Source organism: Leptinotarsa decemlineata, unplaced genomic scaffold (genome assembly GCF_025532065.1).
Source record: "Leptinotarsa decemlineata unplaced genomic scaffold, Ldec_3_MD MMD2_tig00026361_RagTag_RagTag, whole genome shotgun sequence".
NCBI classification, from domain to species: Eukaryota; Metazoa; Arthropoda; class Insecta; order Coleoptera; family Chrysomelidae; genus Leptinotarsa; species Leptinotarsa decemlineata.
In genome coordinates, this window is record NW_027412704.1 from 6,440,707 (window position 1) to 6,463,615 (window position 22,909).

General features: G+C 36.6%; 2 protein-coding genes across 2 annotated transcripts in view; one reads left to right on the forward strand and one right to left on the reverse strand.

The window, feature by feature from the left end:
* Lab (labial) overlaps window positions 1–22,909 on the reverse strand; it is a 66,780-nt gene that overhangs the window by 40,347 nt on the left and 3,524 nt on the right. The gene's annotated exons all lie outside the window — the stretch shown is intronic.
* LOC111514914 (sperm flagellar protein 1) lies at window positions 4,981–5,763 on the forward strand. The gene has a single exon (XM_023171160.2). The coding sequence runs from the start codon at window positions 5,059–5,061 to the stop codon at window positions 5,746–5,748; it is 690 nt and encodes a 229-aa protein (XP_023026928.1). The 5' UTR covers window positions 4,981–5,058; the 3' UTR covers window positions 5,749–5,763.

Below are 22,909 nucleotides of genomic sequence, written 5' to 3' on the forward strand. Positions count from 1 at the left end.
TTAGGAACGTCTTTAGACGAAAATTTGACCTGGAGTGGTCATATTCAGAAGATCTGCAACAAACTCAATTCCGCATATTACTCAATCAAACAATTGAAAAACAGCTTTAATATCATTTCTTGGGGATGTGCAAGGGAATTTCCACGAGTTTTTGTTGCTCAGAAAAGATTGCTGAGACTAATTTTTAATATAGATTTTCAAGATAGTTGTAGACCAATTTTCTTAAGAGAGGGCCTATTGACGGCACCTTCTTTATTTATCTTGAAGTGTGAAACTTTGCCCGTAACAATATAACTGAATTTGTCACAAATGCGGATATACATGGTAGAGACACCCGTCATGGGAAACTGTTAAGAACCCCCTCACACAAAACGGCTCACTTTAGATGCTCCCCACTATTCAATACAACAAACTGTTATAATAACTTGCCGGCATCTATTAGGAAAATCGAGTCAGATAAACTTTTTAAAATTGAGGTGAAGACACTTCTCTTACAGAAGTGTTACTACAGTCTTGAGGAATTCTTGCACGACACTTTTTCATGACATTTTGAGAGTATTTGCTAGAGCTTCTCCGATTTTTTATATAATACTTCTATGTTGTGAAAGTTTGTGGACGTGAACCATATTTATTGTTTTTGTATTGTTCAACTTGTGTAGTTTTATTTTTTAATTATGACTTAGCACATGTACTCAATGTACCAAAGTGTCAAATAAATAAATAAATAAATAAATAAATAATGCCAGAACAGACAATTCCGCTTTCTGCTTCGATAAGTTTGTTGGGGGTTAAATGGACACCAATATGTCTTGGCACAATCATGTCGCTGGAATTGCAAAGGCTGCTTCTCAAAAGCTTGGAACACTGTTCCGAACCAGAAAACTGCACACACCTCAGCAACTTTTGATGCTTTATAAAGCTCAGATAAGACCTTGTGTGGAGTATTGTTCTCATGTATCAAATACAGCGACTGGCTTGTTTAAACATCACAGGAGCCATGAGAACAACACCAACCACGGCAATGGAATTAATTACGGGTCTGACCCCTCTGGACCTGTACGTTAAGGAGGTTGCGTTGATGTCCATGATACGATTGCGCACGGCTAGTGTAAACCTCGAAGTAGGAATGGGTCAATTGAGGCTGGGCCTATGGCGGGAAGCGCTTACTTCGCAACCTCTGCTGCACACACCTCAGCAACTTTTGATGCTTTATAAAGCTCAGATAAGACCTTGTGTGGAGTATTGTTCTCATGTATCAAATACAGCGACTGGCTTGTTTAAACATCACAGGAGCCATGAGAACAACACCAACCACGGCAATGGAATTAATTACGGGTCTGACCCCTCTGGACCTGTACGTTAAGGAGGTTGCGTTGATGTCCATGATACGATTGCGCACGGCTAGTGTAAACCTCGAAGTAGGAATGGGTCAATTGAGGCTGGGCCTATGGCGGGAAGCGCTTACTTCGCAACCTCTGCTGCAGGCAACCAGTGATGCGATTGAACCCAGGTTTGTGTTTGATAAACCCTACAAAATACCAGCGTGGTCCAAACAGAACTGGCTGGTATCTCAATCGCCACAAAAAAAAACAGGAAATAAATCTCTGGCAAAAACATAACAATCTGCACTGACAGCAGACAAGTCCTATTAGCCTTGAACAGACAACGTATAACCTCGGGGCTAGTACTAGAGTGTCACCAAGATTTAGCCAAAGCCTCGGTAGATAATAACATCATCCTGAGGTGGGTTAAAGGGCACGACAGGAGTAAAGGTAATCGCATTGCCGACTCTTTAGCCAAGGAAGCGGCTGGACTAATAATTTTAGGACCCAGTGGCACCTACGGCCTGACGACTTCGACAATTGCGGAACTAGCCAAATGTTACAAAGAGATGGGATGGAATCAAAGGATGCAATCTTGTCAGGATCATCTTGGGCGATAATGGGAAGCTGGCGCCAAAGAAATATCTGGCGATGACCAGGAAAAATCTACGCTTCTAAACAGTAGGGTTTCTGACTGGCCACTGTCAACTAAGGAAACACTTCCATGTTCACCTAGTGGACACACCTCAATGCACGATGTGTGAACAGGAAGATGAGACTGTCAGGCATGTCCTATGCGAGTGCCCGGAGTTATCGTCAATGAGAGAGTGTGTGTTCGGCGAGTCTTGGCCTACAGCTGCCGATATAAAGGAGATGTCTCCCAGCGACCTGTCCACCTTCCTGGAAAGGACAGGATGGACGATGACCTAGGAGGACAACTCCTCGGGAGGATGTACAAAGAGTCACATGTAGCCTAAGTGCTGTGGGCTCACATTCACCCTCCCTACTCTACAGATACAGATACCTTGAAGTTGCAGGTTTCATCATGTGTAACCTTGATAGCCTGAAATATCGAAGAAAGTTTGGAGGTTTGTCAAGATTTGTTCAAGTGACTTGGCACATTTGATTCCACCAATAGCGGTACATATCAGAAATATGCGACGGACTGTAGCTGCTCATTGTTTTGAGGTTCAACTCAGTACACCTCGAACTTCACTATTTAAGAACTCTCTCATCTGGAGAACTGCGTTTATGTGGAATGAACTTCCTGAAAACGTTGTTCCAAATGGATTTAATCTCCAGCGATTCAAATCCAATGTGACTCGCTACTCTCGCACAGGCACCGCTCTGAGAGCGCTTTAAGGATTTTTATATAGTGCTTGTGTTTTGTCCTTTAAAAAAAACTCAAACATATCCCTGATGAATAACGAATATGCAGCAAAATTAAAGATATGTTAAAGAAGATTATAAGAAATGCCAAAGTAATATGAACCTGTTATTATCATGAATTGAGTGGAAATATCGCTGTACGCCAGTGAGCTCCGATAAAATCTAGTGGTCCATTTTATGAGGTAGCAGGAATAAAATAAACACAGCTGATGAAAAAGTCAACAAGGATGGAATGTGTTGACAGAGGAGCTTTATTACCATGAACGATATAGGATTACAATAGATTGAGAGAGAATGCACTTTTGCGCAATAAAAATAGCAATATTATTTCTACTTTTTAGTATACAAACCTACAGTCTACTATAAAAATACAAATTTAACGGTAAGAAGAGCCACGTCAAGACATAATATTCACTAATCCACAGATGAAAAAGGTTAACATGCATGCAAATTCTAGAGTGTCTTTCACAGACCTTTTTTTCTATTATTTGACCAATGAAAAAGATTACTCACCTAAATGTAACCAAGGAGAATTTCTTATTAGCCAAATGGACTGTAGCGCAACATACAAAGCACTGTGAAAAGTACCGAAGGCGATGAATTCAGAGGTTCTTCTGAAAGAAAATATTCGCCCAACTTTGCTCCAGTCTTAAATTCCGAAGGAATTTCCGAAGGAATAATTCCGCACAGGCACCGCTCTGAGAGCGGTGCCTGTGCGATAATTAGGAACAATAACAAAATACTAGAAATTAATTTAATGACCCTTATTATGTCAGGTAATGGTTCATGTAGATGCACATAAAAACAATAACATAGCCATAGGAATGATTCTAACTCATCTAATTATTATGCTAACTTGATTAGGGAAACGCGCGATCCAGAGACATTATTTTTGTTCTGGTGTGAGAAGTGCTTTCAATAGATGGTGCGCGATTATTTCAAGAATACCATTTTCTTCAGAATCCTTCGCTGTGACGTCATCTGGTCTATTTGTGCCATGCGGCTGCTGTTCCTAACCACTTTCAAGTTCACTTTGCTTTTCACAAAGATTAACTTTTAACCAGCGAACAAACCTAGTTTCGCTCTCTTACATTAGGTGCGTTTTGTTGCTCCAATCTCATTTCAGATCTGACTCTTCCCACCAAAAGATTATTTACTATATCTGCTCGACATTTCTTCAGAGGGTTGAATCTATATGTCGCCCATACAGATGTCCGACAATATCCACTAATGCAATTAACAGATGGTTGGTGTTACCTGCATTTATCGATAAGTGGGTTATAAATCCTACTAAATTACACCTTCAGCCTGGGTGAATTGCATAAATTTTCGGAATGTGTGGAAAAGATGGAAGAAAACACACTGAGTCCATAAGGCAACAATGTTTTCCTCAGCGTACAACAATATTTTGGATAATTTGAATCATTTTTCATGTCATTTATAAAGATAAAAAGTAGGACCAAGTTGGGAGCCTTGTAGTACTCCCGACGTTACATCAATAGATGTTGATTCGAAACCATTCATTGCCACAATATGTGATCTATTGAAGACGTAGGAGGAGAATCACTGCAGTAGATCATCATATACCACTCATGATAATATCAAACCAGAATCAAATACCACCATCTTAATCACAACGTTCGGAACAACTTAAGCACCAACTTGGGCACTGCAACCGTTACTACACCGCTTGATACTGTCTACTGCAGTAGTAGACGAAACATGATGTATAAAAACCTGCAAATCATGGCCAAAAAAATCCGGAAAATAGCTTCCACACAGTTATGTCCGGTCGCGAAAGTTCACATTCTTTAATTTATACAAAGTCCTCAACTTTGGATGTCTTTGTATTAGAATAGAAGTCCATGGAACTTACTCTAACTCATCTTTTGCTTTCAATTCAAATATGCTCATGAACATATAAGCTATGAAGGGGTACAGTGGGTTTCGCATTGCCGCGCCTTTGTGCTGTCTGCAGAAACAGTTGTTGAACTGGACGCATTGCTGTTCCATACATATTTTCGTTAGTCATATGCGATATTTTCTTCATTCTCCACTGGGACCAATGATCCTCAAATATACAATAGGGTTTGGTATAGTGAAATGTGGAAGCGAGGATACATCAAATGATACTAAAATATCTCCATCTTGCAACTTCACATCCTCAATCAAAGTACATATTGAAGTTCAATCTACTATTCATTCCGTTATTGAAGTTTCAATCCTCTCATATGTAAACGCACCTTGAGAACCGTTGACACCCATCATCAGAAGTGACAAAAAGATGACAGTTTGTTTTTTCAAATTTGACATTCTATTTTTTCGTGAAATCTAAAATAAAATCACCATGAACTTCGATTCCGATGATCTGTACAAATGGATTGACAGTCATACAATCACCAGGCAAAAACGAAACCTCAATCGTGATTTCTCAGACGCCCTTCCTTTGGCAGAAATACTGAAATTCCACTACCCGAAGATAGTAGATCTGCACAACTACAGTCCTAAGAATTCTTTCGCGCAGAAGTTGGCGAACTGGGAGATGATAAACAAGAGGGTTTTGAAAAAACTAAAGATCAATTTATCCTCGGAAGAAAGGGAACATCTAGCTAAAGGCACGCCAGGCGCAATTGAGAAGCTGCTCAGCATAATCAAAATGAAAGTGGAGAACAAAGCCTCTGGAGACACCGACACCGAAAGCAGCAGGATTTACTACCTAGAAAGTGGATCGAATTTCTCCTCCAGAGAGGGAATCGTTCCGATAAAAATAAAAAATGGGACCAAAGTGATAGACCGGAAAATGGTCCCCAACCAAATTTTCGACAAAATGGAAAAAGATCTTGCTGTTAAGGAAGAGACAATTAGTGTGCTCAGAAGTAAGGTGGATCATTTGGAAAACTTAGTGAAAATTAAAGAAGAGAGGATAAAAGATCTCACTCAGCAGTTACAAGCGGTTGTGAATAACAATTCGGGATCTGAGTCTTCTTCGAATATGTTATCCTCTAAAACGAGATTTTTCAATAAAATATTTCAATAAATTTTTCGGTTGAGATATGGTGGGATTTGTAACCTTTACAGTTCTGATTTTTCTTACAGAGTTTTCTTCTGCTCCTCTAATATCTAAATATTGGAACGTTGGTCTTTTGAGCTGATACCAACTGCAGAAAAATAACTTTTCATCTTTTAATAGGTAGTGGTTTCATTATTGAATTGAATCATTTGAAAATAATTACAAAACTGGAATCTGAAAATACTCCATAAAAGTTTCCTATGAAATGTGTTCAAATACTGATATATAATTACTAATTGATGAAGAAACGAGAATTGAAATCTTTTATGTTTTTACCACTTTTATTTGTAACTAACGTTACTGCAGTTTCGTACTATAAGGACATATTCAAACTTATACATTAAACTAAAAATGATTGATTACATTAGCCCCTTCATAACACCACTGTAGGTAATAGAGGTACTTAGTCTAATTGAGTACCTGAATTTTGTTTACTTGTGTCAATGCAAACTTGAAAACCGGTGAGTAAACAGGTTGCACCCGCTATGTTTATGCTTATGAATTACCAAGAATTCCAAATAATTGTGTTTGCAACCCTTCCTTGCATAGTGCAAAATTTCCGTATCGTTCAGATTCGGGAACTTGTGGATGCAAGCCAAGGAATGGTTTAAAAACGTCGAATCATTTTTACCTAGTCTGAAGGACCTTTCATATTCAGCATATCGTTTTTGGAAATTTCGACCATATTTTTCCACATAAAGACTATTACACCCCGGACAATTAAGCTTATAAACTCCAGATTTTTCCAACTTGTCCACTTTATCTTTGGCATTGAAAAGGAAATCAGATAACCTGGTATATGATCTGAATGCCACTTCTACATTGTTTTTCTGAAGAAACCCTCAACTATCTCTGTTCTTTTACGAAAATATGTGAGAGTTACCCAATTTTTGATTTCTGATTGTTTGATTTCGGGGTATATTAATCTGTAAGTTCTTATAGGACGAAACTGCAGTAACGTTAGTTACAAATAAAAGTGATAAAAAACATAGAAAGTTTCAATTATCTTTTCTTCATTATGTTTTCCTACCACGTAGGCTACATCCATCAATTTAATTACCAATTTACAAATACAACGATCTCTATATACGAATAGTATTGAATAAAACAATTCATTCATGATTCATTCCATTATGGCAAGAATGATATTGTTTTCACAGAAATATTAAATAATTCGTGAAAATTATCCCTGAATCAATAATGACGAAGTAGTGACAGAATGGGATACTACTGCAAACATTTCAATACTATTATTTTAGGAAACTTTTCCATCAATACAATGGACAAACTTCTTCATTTCTTGCAACAGAAAATGCTGAAGCGTTCTGAGTTTGTTTCGCCCTGTATTAGTTTGAAACATACTTACTGAACGAAGTCAAATACTAAGATCGAATATAACTTCAACAATAGAAAAACCTAATCGTAGTGCTTCACGAGGCTCGGTTTTGGATCCGGTTCTTTCCCTTATTTCTGTAAATGATCTGTCACATATGATTTCGTTGCATTACATTATTTGCTGATGACACTATTATTTGGAACAGTACCAACATTGAAGATTTAGAATAATAGTATGTTTCAGTATATCGAATACATGACATTTAGCAATGTTTAGTTTTAAACGATTATTGGAACACCAATCATATATTAGATCTAAGTCATAGGTACTGTAAATCTAAGCAGTGTCCATAATTTTCAATCACTGAATATTTCAATGTCATCGGCGTAGAGCAGTTTTAAATTGTTCATTATTTTAGTTGAATTATTAATGAAAATCAAAAACCAAAGAGGTCCTGAATTCGAGAATAGATAATTTGATATGAGTTTCACGAAACTTGCTGAAAAACCAAATTCTGAGAGACGCTTGAGAAGAATGAAGAAATCTATTTGATCAAAAGCTTTTGCATGCCTGTATAAATGACATCAACGTGCAGCTTCCTAGCCAAAGCTTCAGAGACACATTGTGAAAGACATGCAAGATTGGTTATGCACGACTTGTTTCCTACAATGCTGCTCATTTGATAATTTGATATGATATTTCGTATGGGACTGTAATTATTGGAGTATAATATTATTTCAAATAATTTGGAGAAATTACTTGATATTGAAATGACTCTACTTTTTTATTGATGTAATATCACACTTTATAAAATGTTGCTCGAGCTTTTTTCCAAAGCTCAGGAACTAACAACTTCTCAAAGAAATATTGAATATATGGAGTAGGGGACTGAGGAAAGGGTCAATACAATCTTGAACTACGAAACTTGGTATGGAGTCAGGAACGACAATTATATGAATCAATTTCCTGCTTGATGTTAGGGGAGTACGCTAATAATGAATACCACAAAGTCATATTCTACTTTGCAACGAAGTTAAATTCTTAGGCAAACTTCTAGACTATGGTGTTAAAGAATTAGTCAGTTTCCGCTTCTAGTCCATTCGAGCTAAGGAAAGTAAAGGTCAGCTGCTTTGATAAGCCAAGGTTCTTGATGCTGATATGGGCCTGTTGCTGAACGAGTTTCACCTTAGTGCCAGATTTGTGGCCAACTTTAACAGTGTCAAAACTTGAACTAAGTTCATTAGCTCCAATATCTGGTCATTCAAGGCTGCGGACTATGTCCAAAGTTGACTTTGGTTGAAATGATATTAGCTCATTTAGTTGGATCACCAAACCTCTCACATTCAATCAATCTCAATGAGAATTTTTAGCCAAATCCTGATAAACTTTAAATTGTAAATGTGAGCTTAGGAATCAATCCGCTATTTACTCGTGCTTATCTGAAATCAGTTCCAAGAGGTAATCTAATTAGGTTGCACGCGACTCAACAAAAGTTGTGAAACAACTTCAGAAATTAGAGCCAATCCACCGAAAATATAGTCGCCAATAATTACCTTCAGGAGTGTGTAAAATTCTTTTAATATCGCATTTACCCATGGAAAGCTTTTAGTAGGGCCGGCGCTATCAGTTGGCGTGGATCTACAACTTGATCCCATCAAAAGTGGCCTTTCAAATTTGACATCGGCCACATGTATATTGCTTATTATTCATTTACATGATTTTAATATAAAAATTAATAGGCGCATTTTATTAGTCACTATAAAGGAGAAAGGAAGACTGGTTTGTGATCGTATTGATTTATGACCACTATTTATTTAAGAACTATTTGACCGATAACCATTTCCGCAGGTTTAATTGCATTTGCAATTAAACCTGCAATTGCAGATTATGTGACTTCTCATAAAAGGTACTTTTACGATCCAAGAGAATAAAAGAGTTTTTAATGAATGAGGGCTGTTTATTCTCAGGAATAGTGAAAAGATGGAATGAGGGTAAATTAAAAATATCCATAGAACTCTCAGCAAAAATGAACAAAGCGTGTACATAGCAATGAATGATTTTTAAGATTTGTTATTGAGATGGAAAAAATTTGTTTTCGGCAGTGTCCATTAATCGAAGAATTTTGCAAAGATTTTTAGGTGAAAAATAGTGTTTTTGTCTGCCTATTTTGCTACTTTCTATTGAATCAAAAGTTTGTTTAATTAGTGGATTTCGTCGACAATTCGACAACAGTCAACAGACAGCGTATATCTCAAACTTCTAATACAATCTCGATGTGACACATACTGTATATATCGCGACTCATGATTAGAATTTTCTCCAATTCGATGGATGACGCAGATGAGCTGATAAATGCTGTCAAATAAACAAATATACGATATCGAAATATTTTCATTCAAATAAACAAATCATTATCGGAAATCTAATAACACTCACGCCTAATATCGAACAGAAGATTTGACGGTATCACAATAAATTAATGCTTGAGTTCATATAATTTTGCCACCGGTAATCCCCTTTATCTAATCGTATAATCCTTCGAAAGTTATCTAACTATTTTGAAATATTTGTACTCGATGAAAATCTGTTTTTTATTGCTTACAATTGTTATGTAGTATCTGTTAATAATTGTCGTACCGTGAAATAAAATAATTATTTGGTAATTGGTTGAAATTAGACTTAATGGTTGATCTGGCTATACACGTTACCCAATCAAATTAAATGAAAAAGTAGCGAGCTCACAAGAATTCGTATACAGCTGAAAAGTTGTTACAAAGCCTAAATACACTCTTATAAATCAGATATCAGAAGTCCACACCGATCCTATATGAGCTAAAAATGTATTGGAGGAATTAAGTTTTTCCATGAAAAGTACCAAAAGTTCACTGTCAAAAAAGTTAGGACAATTTGAAATGAATAATGACAGCGTACGCAGCGCCCTCTAGATGTTACATGAAAATTATGATTTCCCACGTCAAAAAAATCCCAGGTACCAAATTTTGTGCAAATAACTTATTTTTTGCAAGAGTTATTTTCAGAAAGCGAGCAAAAAAATTCAATTCCAACACCCCGTATCTCCGAAACGAAGTATTTTCGGACACAAGTTCATATAGACTTTTTTTCTTAAAATTGTCTCAGGAATACGTCACTTGAATATTTTAACGTACCTATGTTACACCCTGTATATACTGATCGTCAGAGAATTCTGTACTCTATACATTGGTGCTGTTCATTCTTTCCAAACTTCAATTTTTTGCCTCGTCCCGGCTTATTTCTATCTATCGCTCAACTAATTCTAATTCAACCAAAGCACTGCAAAAACAGCCCGGAAAATCAACCAGGTGACCTTGGTTTGCGCAATTATGTTCTGGATATTTTAGCCTTGAAGATGAGCCCCAAAGTGGTTGACCTACAGTAATCCAGGACGACGATTTGAGACCCTGTTGGAGACTTCATAAATGGTGACTGGGATGGCGGAAGAACTGGACGTCAGGTCCCATGTGCTTTTTGATGCGTTTGCGCAACCAAAACGATTATTTTGCGTAACGGATCGTCACGCGAGATGAAAAGTGGTTTCTCTACGACAAGAGACGTTCAAGATAGTGGTTGGGCAACGATGAGCCAACCAGACACTTCCAGAAGGCCAAAATCCACCAAAAAACACCATGGTTTCTGTATGGTGGCCAGCGGCTGGTGTGATTCACTATAACTTTCTGCAATCGAGCCAAACCATTACAACTGGGTCCTATTGCGAGGAAATCGACGAAATGTGCCAAAAATTGCAGCAGCAGTTGGCAATGGTCAACAAAAGAGGTCCGATCCTGCTCCATGACAACGCCCGTCCGCACGTTCAGGACGCCACTCAGGACCAGGCAAAAAGGCTTTCGTCGACTCCATCGAATCTCGAGATGGTGATTTTTATGCTGACGGAATCGATCGACTTTTGTTACGTTGGTGTACACTGTTTCACATGGCGCTTGTATCGATTAAATTGAATAAGTATTTACTGATACATTATATTAATAGAGATTTTGGCCATGCTGTAGTATTTTTGGTGATGACATTTCCGTTGTCCCCAACGCTGAAACTGTAATGCTGGTATTTGACTCCGGTTTTATATTATTATAGGTGTGCGTCGCTTGGTTTCTCTTAATTGGATCACCTGACTTTTTTTGTATACAATTAAGAACAGGTAGCCAAATTTCATCAATGATCATTGCCTCTTCTTTTATATTGAAATTATCCCTGTAATTTTGATTTTCTATTGCATCTGTATATACTCTTGATCCGACCCAAAGCTACAATGATACCCTGGGTGCTGCTAAAGGTTATCTGTGGTCCTTATCGGATCTTATACTCCCTCCGATAGTTTTTTTAGCCTAAATATTAGTTTCACGTCGTGATTCTTTCAATCTGTTTTGTAAAATTTTTAATGTACTGAAGGAAAGCTTTTCCTTTGACTAGCTTAGCTGGGATTACTTTGTCGTTCTCTCTCCTGGATTGTATGGCCCGCTTGAATTCTCTTTCACTTCACCCATTCCCTTTGAAGGGGTGAAAACCTTTGGCACAGCTATGTATGACCGATAAAGTTTACATTCTAATTGATGTTATTAGTAAGGTATATACGAGGAACAGCAAATGGATTTGATTTTCTAAGAATTTGCAAGTAGTTTGCCATTTAGAGGTATTGTGACCAAATACTGTTTTTGACCCACGATTATTTCATCGTGAGTATGAATGGTTAATGCGCACAAGAATTATAATAACTCTTGTGAAAAGATAGGATGAGAAAAATAACTGGTTAAATGTACTGTAGACAAGACAAGATTCATTCCAACTATACTCTTACAAGGTTTGAAACGTAATGAATGAATTTTACAAAATGCAATATACATCGATAGTTAGAGAAGGGGTCAGACTCGTCATTGTAGGGATAGACAGAGGTTTGGATTAACAAAGGTAGGAAAGGTCATAATTCCCAAGATAAGGGATACAAAGAACAATTAAGGAATTCAAAAATCTAGCTATTTGTAGCTTACAATATTTACGTGAAATAGACTCAAATATACGGGTTGCTTGAGAAAAGATATTCGAGAATATTGAATTTTATGAGAATAAGTGGATTAGAAAAGGCCCGTACATTAGAAGACCAACAGAAAAACCCCGATTGGGAATAATGAAAAATTGAATAATTTAGACAAGATCAGTTAACAATACATAACATTAAAATAATGTCATAAAACAATTTGTTTTGTTGTACAAATTTTAGAGCTGGCAACTTTAGGCAACTGTTTTATTTGTTCAACTATGGAAATTGAATATAATGAAATTTGGAACAATCATGAAATACAAATCAATTCAAAGAACTAAGACTATAAAAAAAGGAAAGGAGAAAAAAAATCACATCAAAGGTGCTGCTTCGTTCCTTCCTGTTCATAAAAGAGGACAAATGCCTCATTGCTCACAAGTGATTTTGGCGGCGAAATTGGGAACACGTGTGAATCGTTGTATTCATGCCATGTGCCACTATATGGGTGTCTGCAATATGCTGTGTAATGTCCGTTGTAAGTAGTCCCACTGTGATTTGAAAGTGCATATAGATTATAACGACAAGGAGCCACATTGTCTGCTGCATAACTGCTCATATCTAATCCATCTGAAGAAAAGTCAATGGAAACATCCAATTTGCCTCTGAACCTTTCCGTCGGAGAGAATCTTTTCAAATGAATTACTAAAATACGGGGAAACTAATAGATTGATAAGGACTTTGTACATTTTCTCCTTTGCTTGCACTTCGAACACATTGGTTTTTCATCTCCATCCAGAGTTTCCTCTCTTGTGAAAGAATCTAAGCAATGTGACAAACTCACTTGGCCAGATCTTTGTGGTATGGGAAGAGACAAATCCCAGAAAGGATCAAAGATCACTGATGAGTGTCCACAGTGTGTGTACTTCATAGTGGATTTTAATTGACCAACGAAATAGTCTACAATCTTGGAGTTGTTCATATTCAAATATCTCTGCCAGGACTCTTGTGCTTTTCCGGAATCGCTCAATTTTTCGTCAATCTCAGTTGAGATCGGTTCAGGTTTCTCTTTAGGCTAAATACTAAAAACATAAGATTCACTTAAAAAACATAATAGTTTCGATAGCAAGATTTGGAGACCCGGATTATTTATTTTTTTGTCATTCCTAATCAATACATTCAACTGTTAGAAACTGGTTCGTATGAAGTTTACCTTCACCTACTTGAAACCACTTGAGATACGACATAATTTAAATTGATCGTGTAACACCGATAAATGTTCTACATTTAGCACTTCATCAATCTGAATGTTAGTCAATCCATTTGAAATGTGTCAAAAGGCGGAAATAAACATACATCGTCACATTGCTATAATGGAATATAATCAAAATATTACAAATTTTATATATGTTGTATAAATCTTGATTCCTGTTTTTTCATCTCAGTTAAGAAATAATTCACTACTGTAAAACCCTACTCAATTTATAATTGGTGTCGATTTTTTTTCTAGATAGGAGGGGTCTAGGAATGAACTGAGTATTAGAACTAACACTTTGGTAACACAGCTACTGAAGTTACTTCAGTTAACAATAATCATTTCAGCACTTAGATACGTGAGTCGGTTATTAACTCATGTTTAGGTGTATTTAGGTATACTTTGCTCTGATATCTATATTCAGTTTTTGATTTCCAATACTGAAATTCATTTTTATTGTTCGAAAATACTTTATATCCGACTAGAATAAAGATTCCATGACTTTGATTTTCAAATTCATTTGAAATCTGTCACATTACTTTTTGGCTCCAATACGACTTCCACTGCATTTTTGTTCGGCATCTATTCGTGAAATTTGTTGAATTCCTTATCGGAAATCGATATTTTCAAACATTAAAATTTGAAATAGGTATATATAGCTAGCTCCAAAAGAAAGACCTGCCATGTGGACCGATAACGGAAGAACAATTTTTGTGAATACTTTTTTGTATCTTAAAGTAATGGGGCAGCGTTTTTGAATAAAGATTCCAAAGTAGCACCAACGCCCCGATTTCGTAAGGATTTCACTGCTATATTTCAACCAATTAACGTAAAGCATACAGATAAACCTTCCTGAATTAGAAATTATACGAGGAATGAAAAAATTATAATTGAGCTGTTATTCAATTGTATCCTAAATCACTCCTGATGAAAATCTGTTCACTAGTTTTTGATTTTCTTACGCTCATACTGAAACAGATAGACAAACAGATCAGAGGGACCCTGTTTTATAATTATTTTATTTTGTAGCAATTATCGATTTATCGTACAAATACGCACTATGTCTATACCAGCCGTTTACACAGTTTTATAATAATGACAAACAATAACAAAAACAATGCTTATATTTTTTCATAATAATTTCATTGTTCCCGTCTTTATCTAATCCAAACTCTGATAATGTTAGGAATCGAATTTAAGTTAGCTGTAAAAGCGACAGTGGTGTCCTGAACTACCCTCTTCGCTGCATCCCTATTGGTTCATAGAATTTGTGACAGGAGATGAATAAGGGGACATTAGTCTCTTGTCGATGGTAGAACGGTTTCAAAAAATATACAAGCTCTTTTTTTAGATGATTACACTGTTGCGCTATCTCGAAAACAGTAAGATCTACAAGATCGCTCAGATTGGACAAAAGTTTCCTATTTACCGGAACTAGAATAAACTCTTTTCAGATCGAGAATATTTGTGGTTGTTTTTGAAATATTTGTCAAAAATTAGTATTGTCGAACTTCGCTTTTTGGCTCTACCGCTTCCATTTTGAATGATACGAAAAGGCAAAGACTTCTGATACTGTTTCATATTTCGTATAATTCGATATAAACCAATTTGCAATGCGGCGTTTCGTTCATTAGATTTCATCAACTTGATTTTTCAAATACGGACCTCTAGTTTTCTTCGTTGATTTTTGTAGCCACTGTACTAACAAATTCAATCGATGAAATCACCTATGACAAAACTTCAACTGCTCTAACTTCGACGTAGTGCCTTGTTATTACTGTTAGTATTATCATTTTTCACTTCAATAACGTTATTCAGAATAATGCAACTTTTCTCTTTGCTACATTCGAACGGTTCGCATGTCAGATATGAAGGACTGGCTCTCGAGGAACGGACACGCAACTTCGGTCAAGTTAAGTGACCGACGGCCGGCCCACGCTTCGAGCCCACTGTCACACGAGTTTTTATTAAGCGATACGGTCAATTTCGATAAATAATAAGCTGGTCCGACTCGATTTGTTGGATGACTTCCTGCCTGAGGACGAGGCGCTTTGACGGAATGGAAATTAGATCAGTACAGACTATTGATGTAATTAAAAATATCTTAGGCATTGGCAAGTGCGAATGAGAATGCGAATGTTTTCTGCTGATAATCGCGAATGCGAACATTTAGATTTTAACGAGTGAAAAGTATATCAATTTTTAGGCATTCGCAAGTGTGATTGAGAGTGAGAATATCTTCCGTTGATATTAACGAATGGGAATATTCACTTTCTAACTACAGGATATCAATCATTAGGCATTCGCAAGTGCCGTTGACTCGCAAGTGCCGTTGAGATTGCGAATATATTCCTTCAATATTCGCGCATGCGAATATTAGTTTTTGATAATTATATCATTTTGAAGGTATTCGCAATTGTGAAGGGAAATGTGAATATATCCTGCTGATAATCGCAAATGCGAATATTTACTTTGAATTATTTGGCTTTCGCAAATGCGACTGAGAATGCGAAAATGTTGTGTTGATATCCGCGAATGCGAATATTCACTTTCTAACAAGTGATAGGTATATCAATTTTTAGACATTCGCAAGTACGAATGAGAATGCGAATATATTTCGCCGATATTCGCCAATTGGAATATTGACTTTTTAACATGTATAAAGAGATGATCAACTCCAGTACGAGTCCCACAGGGGTCCTACAATGTCAAACGCATGGCTACCGAGATATTGGTATGTTATTGGTATGACATCACAGGATGTCAGATTCATAAACAAAAACAAAAATGATGTACTGCCTAAAACATTTGATGTATGTACTAGATCTATATAATGAGCGACTAACTTTTTTAATTTCATCATGTTTTGGGAAATTAATTTTGTAACATACCTACCTGCTCTCAGACGTGAAATTTCATTTACATCCAGTGATGGGACCAGGCATATATGTTTCTCAAACTTTTATTTTTTGTCAAATCAAATATCTTACCAAATGATCCACCACCAAACACTTCAAATTCCTGGCCATATTGGCCTTCCAGGAATCCAGACCAGAGGCAATCTATTAAATCTTCCTATCGAGAAGAGGCGATTATGTTGATTTGCTACCAATTTAGACGTTGATCGGTAGGAGCCAAGAGATTTCAATGCCGCTTGACTGTCTGAGAGTATATTTATTGACTTGTGTATGAGGTTGGATTCTTCCAATCTCTCTGCACACAATCTAATGCGTACATTTCCGCTTGAAATATAGTCGCATAGGTTCCTTGGCAGGTTGATCTCCTGGGTTTGCGACTGAATACACCTGCACCAGAACCGGAAGGTGTTTTTGATCCATCTGTGAACAAAAAACTATCTGCTCTTGATATTTTCTTCTTCATTCAATTTCATTTTCAATTCACCCCTCGTAGTTTATGAGATATTACTCGGGCTTTACACGTGCTTTAACCTGCTGTATAATATAACCTCTAGCAAAGGTTTGTTTACATATTTACATATTCGAATGAATCGAGGCATCTTCATAAATTATCACTGTTTTGTTATCAATTTCTCTCACAGATTGAACTGTTATTCACTTTTCTTGTAGAATATTTAACCTTCGTTTCATTCATAAGCATGGCTCAGATAAATTCATCGAATGCTTTTCCACAGAACTGATACCCTTATCAACTACATAGTTTAATATTTGCTTACATATGTCAGACCGTTTATCTATTGATATTTGTAAATATTCGAGCCGCATACCAAATATTATTCAACATTAAAAAATATTTAACGTCATTAATGACATCCCGTCTCCTTTGTTGATATAGGTGTTGTCTAGGGTGAATCGTATTCATTCGTTTGAATCACTTCAGGTTCGACCGTTTTTCTATGAATTTTCATTCAAACAAAGTGGAATTTCTCTTCTGAACACAGTTCAGAAAAAATATTATAACTAATGAGAATTTTTGTAAAATTTCACAGGTAAATGTTGACGTTGTGACCACGTAAACTACTGTAAATTTACATATTTTTTATTCCCCTCCATGTGAAATCACATATCAATGTTACATGTTAAATTATGTAACTTATTCCACATCAATTTGTTGAAAAACTAGGTATTACATAATTACGTATGTAAGTCTCCACGACAGTTTCACAGTTTACATTCGCCGTAAATTTTCAGTATTGAAATGTAATATTCATCTGTAATTCATCTTGGCATTATTCATTTTGGAAACTGCATGCCTGATAAGAAAACACATTAACAGCTTTGAAGCCGTCTAAAAGAATTCTAGTACTCGGCAGGCAGAAAATATTAGATATTACCTATTCCAACCTAACCTCAAATATTGTCAAAGAGTCTGTTATATACAATAGTTGTAAAATATATAATAAGCTACGACTGGAGATAAATAAAATTAAAAGCACAATCTGTGAAAAAAATTGTAATGTATAAATTCATGCAGTTGTAAAAGAGGCTAACTTTTAAGGTCGATATGTTACTTCATGCATTCAAAGTATTTTTCATGAATAAAAATGTAGTATCCATTATATTCTTTTATTTTGTCTATCATAAGGACTAAGAAATTGTGCAAAATTTTCCTAAATTTTCGTAGGCTAAAATTTGCCTCATCTTCAGATTTGTAAAAATATCAAATGTAACTTGCAGTTTTTTCTTCCATTTGCATCATTTTCAAAGTTCCTCGACAGATATCAAATGAATTTTGAAATGTGAAATATGTCAATGTTGTTGATTGACTTCCGAAACATTTGAAATAGTCTGTTGTCTGATATTAGTCTGTTGCATATTCGTTACTATCCATATCTCTCTTTAATATAGTTCTCTCCAGATTCATGCTGATTCTATTAGCTTACGTCTCTTGGTATGTGATTTTTCGGCAATCATTCTCATCGTGTCCCATTAAACTCGATGTTCAACGTCTGCTTTCAAAATATGTTTCTATAGTTTTGAAGCTGTTGCTTGCTTATTTCTTATGCAGCCTCGATGTTTATTCTCATGCACTTTTAACGGTCTCGGTTTCATCAATATAATACAGTGTCTAATATGATTCTAATATGGCCATTGAAGAAGCCTACAAAAAGCCCCCAGTCTGGTTGAGATATGTTGACGACACCTTCATAATATGGAACCATGGGAATACAGAACTAGATACCTTCCTGAAGCACATGAACAACGTGAAGACTTCCATTACTTTCACAATGGAGAAGGAAGTCCACAGCAAATTGCCATCCTCAGACGTATTAGTAAAAAAGTCAGACATTGAGTGGGAAACATCTGTATAGCGAAAATCCACTTACACGGGACAGTATCTGAATAGCGAATCAAACCACCACCAATCTACCAAAAGAGGAATCCTCAAGAGTCTAGTCGATGGTGCTTTCAGGTTCTGTAATACGATGGAAGGTCTCGAGAAAGAACTTGGCATCATCAGAAAAAGTCTTCAACGGCATGGTTTTAAGTGATGATGGAACAGATTTTGGCTAAAAGACAGCAGGAGCTTCGCAAGGAAGAGAAGCCGACACAACCAGTGCTTGCCCTTGGCTACGTCAGAGGATTATCGGAAAGAATCAAAAGAATTGAGTCCAAATGCAACAACAGAACTTGCTTCAGATCCGGAAACACCATCCGTACCAGCCTCATGAATACTAGGCCACCAAACGCGTGAACTGCGATTCCAAGAATTGCATTCACCGGATATCCTGTGAGTGCGGAAAATCCTATATTGATAGAACTAAGAGGTCATTGAGAGTCCGCATTGTTGAGCACATGAGAAACACACAGCGAGAAGAAACCAGCAAATCGGGAATAGCAGAGGTTTTGACTCATCAAGTGGTCCTAAGCTGACATCATGCACAGGGAGGAACAGTGATCTGAGAGGAAGTTCAAAGAAGCTGCATATATATTGTCCAACGACGCATTCAGCCAAGCTAGCGGAGAGACACGCAACATATGAAAACCTATAACCAAGCGGAAGAAACGGTCAACTCCCGGAGAGAGAGAGAGAGAGAGAGAGAGAGAGAGAGAGAGAGAGAGAGAGAGAGAAAGAGAGAAGAGGGAATATGTGAAAGCGCTTGAATGGCCTATGAATAGTTATCTCTCGAAAGAATAGTCCAGTCATCACCTGAAGACGATTGTGAATACAAACAATCGAAACGTCGTGAAGCAACTTGGTTTGAACTTTTATTAATTTTTCAATATTTTTTTTTACTCTGTGGTCATTTTCATCTGTTATCTTGATTATTTTATTCGTTTCATTGTATTTTCATTTCACATTTTATTGCTTGATATAATTTATATGTTTGCCACTTATTCATTCTAATTTCATTTTTTTTTTCATCGATTCCGAATTATGTCAGAATCATATGAGACAATGAAAATCTGAAGTAGTGAAATTCATAATGAAACATTGTCAACCAATTTCAAACAAACGTAGATACTTGTGCTTGCTAGTGCGATGTCTTTGTACTGCATGAACAACCATTGTTTTCGCCTGTATGATATACCTGGGTTATTTTCAGCTTGCCGTGCGTGACAAATTCCTGGATAGTAATTTCAACCCAATTGTGAATGGGCTCACCCCATGTCCATTTAAGTGTGGCTATATTTGGCTCTAACAACAACGTTCGTTACCAACTGGCCGGATAGCCTTAGTTGTTGAAGCCATTGAATCGAAAAAAAGAAGAAGAAGAAACGTAGATATCCAATTTCAGGTTATGTTAGGTTAACTGGAAGTAAACCTAATCTAACCTGAAGTAAAAATATTTTTTTAACATTTCTACCACTTCTCTACTAATTATGTTTTGTTTGACATCGGTATAGGGGACATAGAGAACCTTTCTGTCAACTTGAGCCCGTATTTTCCATACATTTTCACTTGAGTTGCAACAGACACCACCGGTACGCCAGAAGAATTATTCAGTCTATTATTTCTACTAACACGACATGCATCCTGCCAGTTGAGCTCAGTTAATGTACGCAAAATAAGGGTAGTAAGGGGTCAAGTGTACTTTTATCAACGACCGAGATCTGACGTGACATGGCTAATCGATTCCACTAAATGAAATACACCGACACCCAACTAGTTAGAAGTCGGCATTTCATGCATGAGTTACACACATGTACATAGTAAACTTTGTACTGAGTGCTCGTATCAAAGATCGGGGATTAGCGGTATCTTTCCAGGGGATTATTCTCAATTTGAAGGAGGCAAAGTCCCCTAGAGTAATTTTCCTCAGGGTCACGTAATTTGCGTTATATCGGAAAAGATCACTATTCTCTATGAACATAATTTTTTCAACTTCAATAGATTGCTGAAAATAATTAGTTCAGTTCTGGATCAACTGTAACAGAGCAATTGGTATCTCAGAACAAATAGCTTGCTGATTTAAAAAAATTGAAAGTCCTTGATAATTTTTTTAAATGAGGTATCAATTACTTTGAGATTTGGCCAAAATTGAACATGCGAAAAATTGAACTTGTGGTTCAAGTTGCAAAACCTCGTTGGGTAATTATCAGATCGAGAAATTCAGGATATGTCCCAAAAGTAACTAGAAATGTGGTTTTGGTTTTCACACATCAGCGAAATTGTGGTTCTAATGAGCAATTATCGGCCAATTTTCCTCAACAAATTCAAAATGAACCATAGTGCTGCCGAAACAGCTCAAAAAATCAATCAGGTATTTGACCTTGCCTTATAAAATTTCTTTCCGGAGATTTTACCCTCTACGTTGAGCCCCGAAATGGTCGATCTACAGTAATCCAGGATGAGGATTTGAGGACCCTGTTGGAGACTGACCCATTACAAATGGTGCGTCGGATGACGGAAGAACTGGCGGCAACGCCTCTGTGGTTTTTCATGGTTTGGAATGTATTGAAAAGATCAAAAAGCCTGAAAAGTGAGTGCCCCACGATTTGAACGATTAACAGAAATTGACAAGTTTCAAAGTCGGTTCTTCTTTGCTTTCGCGCAACCAGAACGATCCTTCTTTGGATCGAATCGTCACGTATGATAAAAACTGGTTGGACACCGATCACCCAGACACTTCTCAAAGGCGAAAACCCACTGAAAAAATACCATGATTACTGTATGTTCGTCAGCAGCTGGTGAGATTCACTATAACTTTTTGCAACTTGGAAGATGACGAGTTTGGATTTGGAATATTTGAACAGGTGATTGTCAATAGGTTCTTTGAACAGTTTTATGTTGTTGTGTTTTGGGAAAAATCAAAAAACTTTCCAAACCGATAGTTTTTGCAACTGAGTTGCAGAATAGACCCAGTCACTTTGGACCCAACCCAACCTAACCTCTTCAGCTGAAGTTTCATTTGTTGTTGGCCAATGCATTCAGGTATATTCTTCAACACATTTGAAAGGCTTAATAGATGGGACTGTGGTCAAAATATTCATCCATCTTTGAAGTAGTAAGAAAAAAAGTACTCCTTTCATCTCTGTTAAAAAACGACTTGGTTCATCATCCTCTTCTACAATCACCAATTAAATATTTTATCGAATGCGGACGATAACATACTGGAGTAAAGAAATGTAAAGATATTTTAATCGTCAGCTCATGAAATGAAAGTGGAACCCTCTTTAATTTTCATCTTCCTCCAGTGATTCATCAGAAAATTTGAAAAATAACGACCAACTTCAATATCCAGTTTGAACAATTAAACAAAACTGGCTCGTCACAGTGTATGGTTTCCAGTTTTGAAGTCGGTAATAATTCAGCTATCGACTTATCAATGACATAACTGACACCACCGTCGTGGTTCAAAAGTAACCAATAATAATATAATTTTCAGCTAACCGCTGCCAAAAATTCTGCCCATAGTAGCTGTTACGAAAAGGTTATTTTTTTTAACGTATTTTATTCAATATAAGGTTCCGTGGTGGTTAAAATATGGAAGCCATGAAATATTCAGTCGGTTTAAGTTAGTTTTTCAAACCAATAAGTCGCACTTGTTGGTTTGAAAAACGGGGCGTTTGAAAAGTTTTTCCCGTATAGTTAGGTTTTAATCATAGATTTAAACTGGTTATTCTTCGTTACAAGCATTAGCATCATAATATTTATCTTTGAGACCCAATGCATAAGGCCAAAGTTTTATTTGGATTGATTTTCAGTCCATGATTCTCCGAGTAAAGGAATGTTTTGTGCAAATCTGTGTTTATATTTGCCACGCAAATTTTTGTATCGGTGTTATGAGAGAATAAATATAACTGTATATCATCTGCATATAGATGTACTTGACAATGCGATAAGAAAGTCAGGTAATCAAAAATAAACATTGAAAACATCAAGGGTTCTAAAATACTTCCCTGTGGTACACCTGAGATTGTTTCCTTTAGGGATGACCATGAGTAATCACCCAGTTTGACCCTCTGTGATCGGCCTGTGAGATAGTCATCCATGTAATGGAATCCTATGAACTGGAGCTTGCCGATGAGTAAATCGAAATTAACTTAAATCGAGAGATTTACTTTGATCAAGCAGTACAGACTTTTGA

What these genes read in the sequence shown, in the direction of transcription:
- LOC111514914 (XM_023171160.2), top strand. Translation starts at nt 5,059, where the DNA reads ATGAACTTCGATTCCGATGATCTGTACAAATGGATTGACAGTCATACA.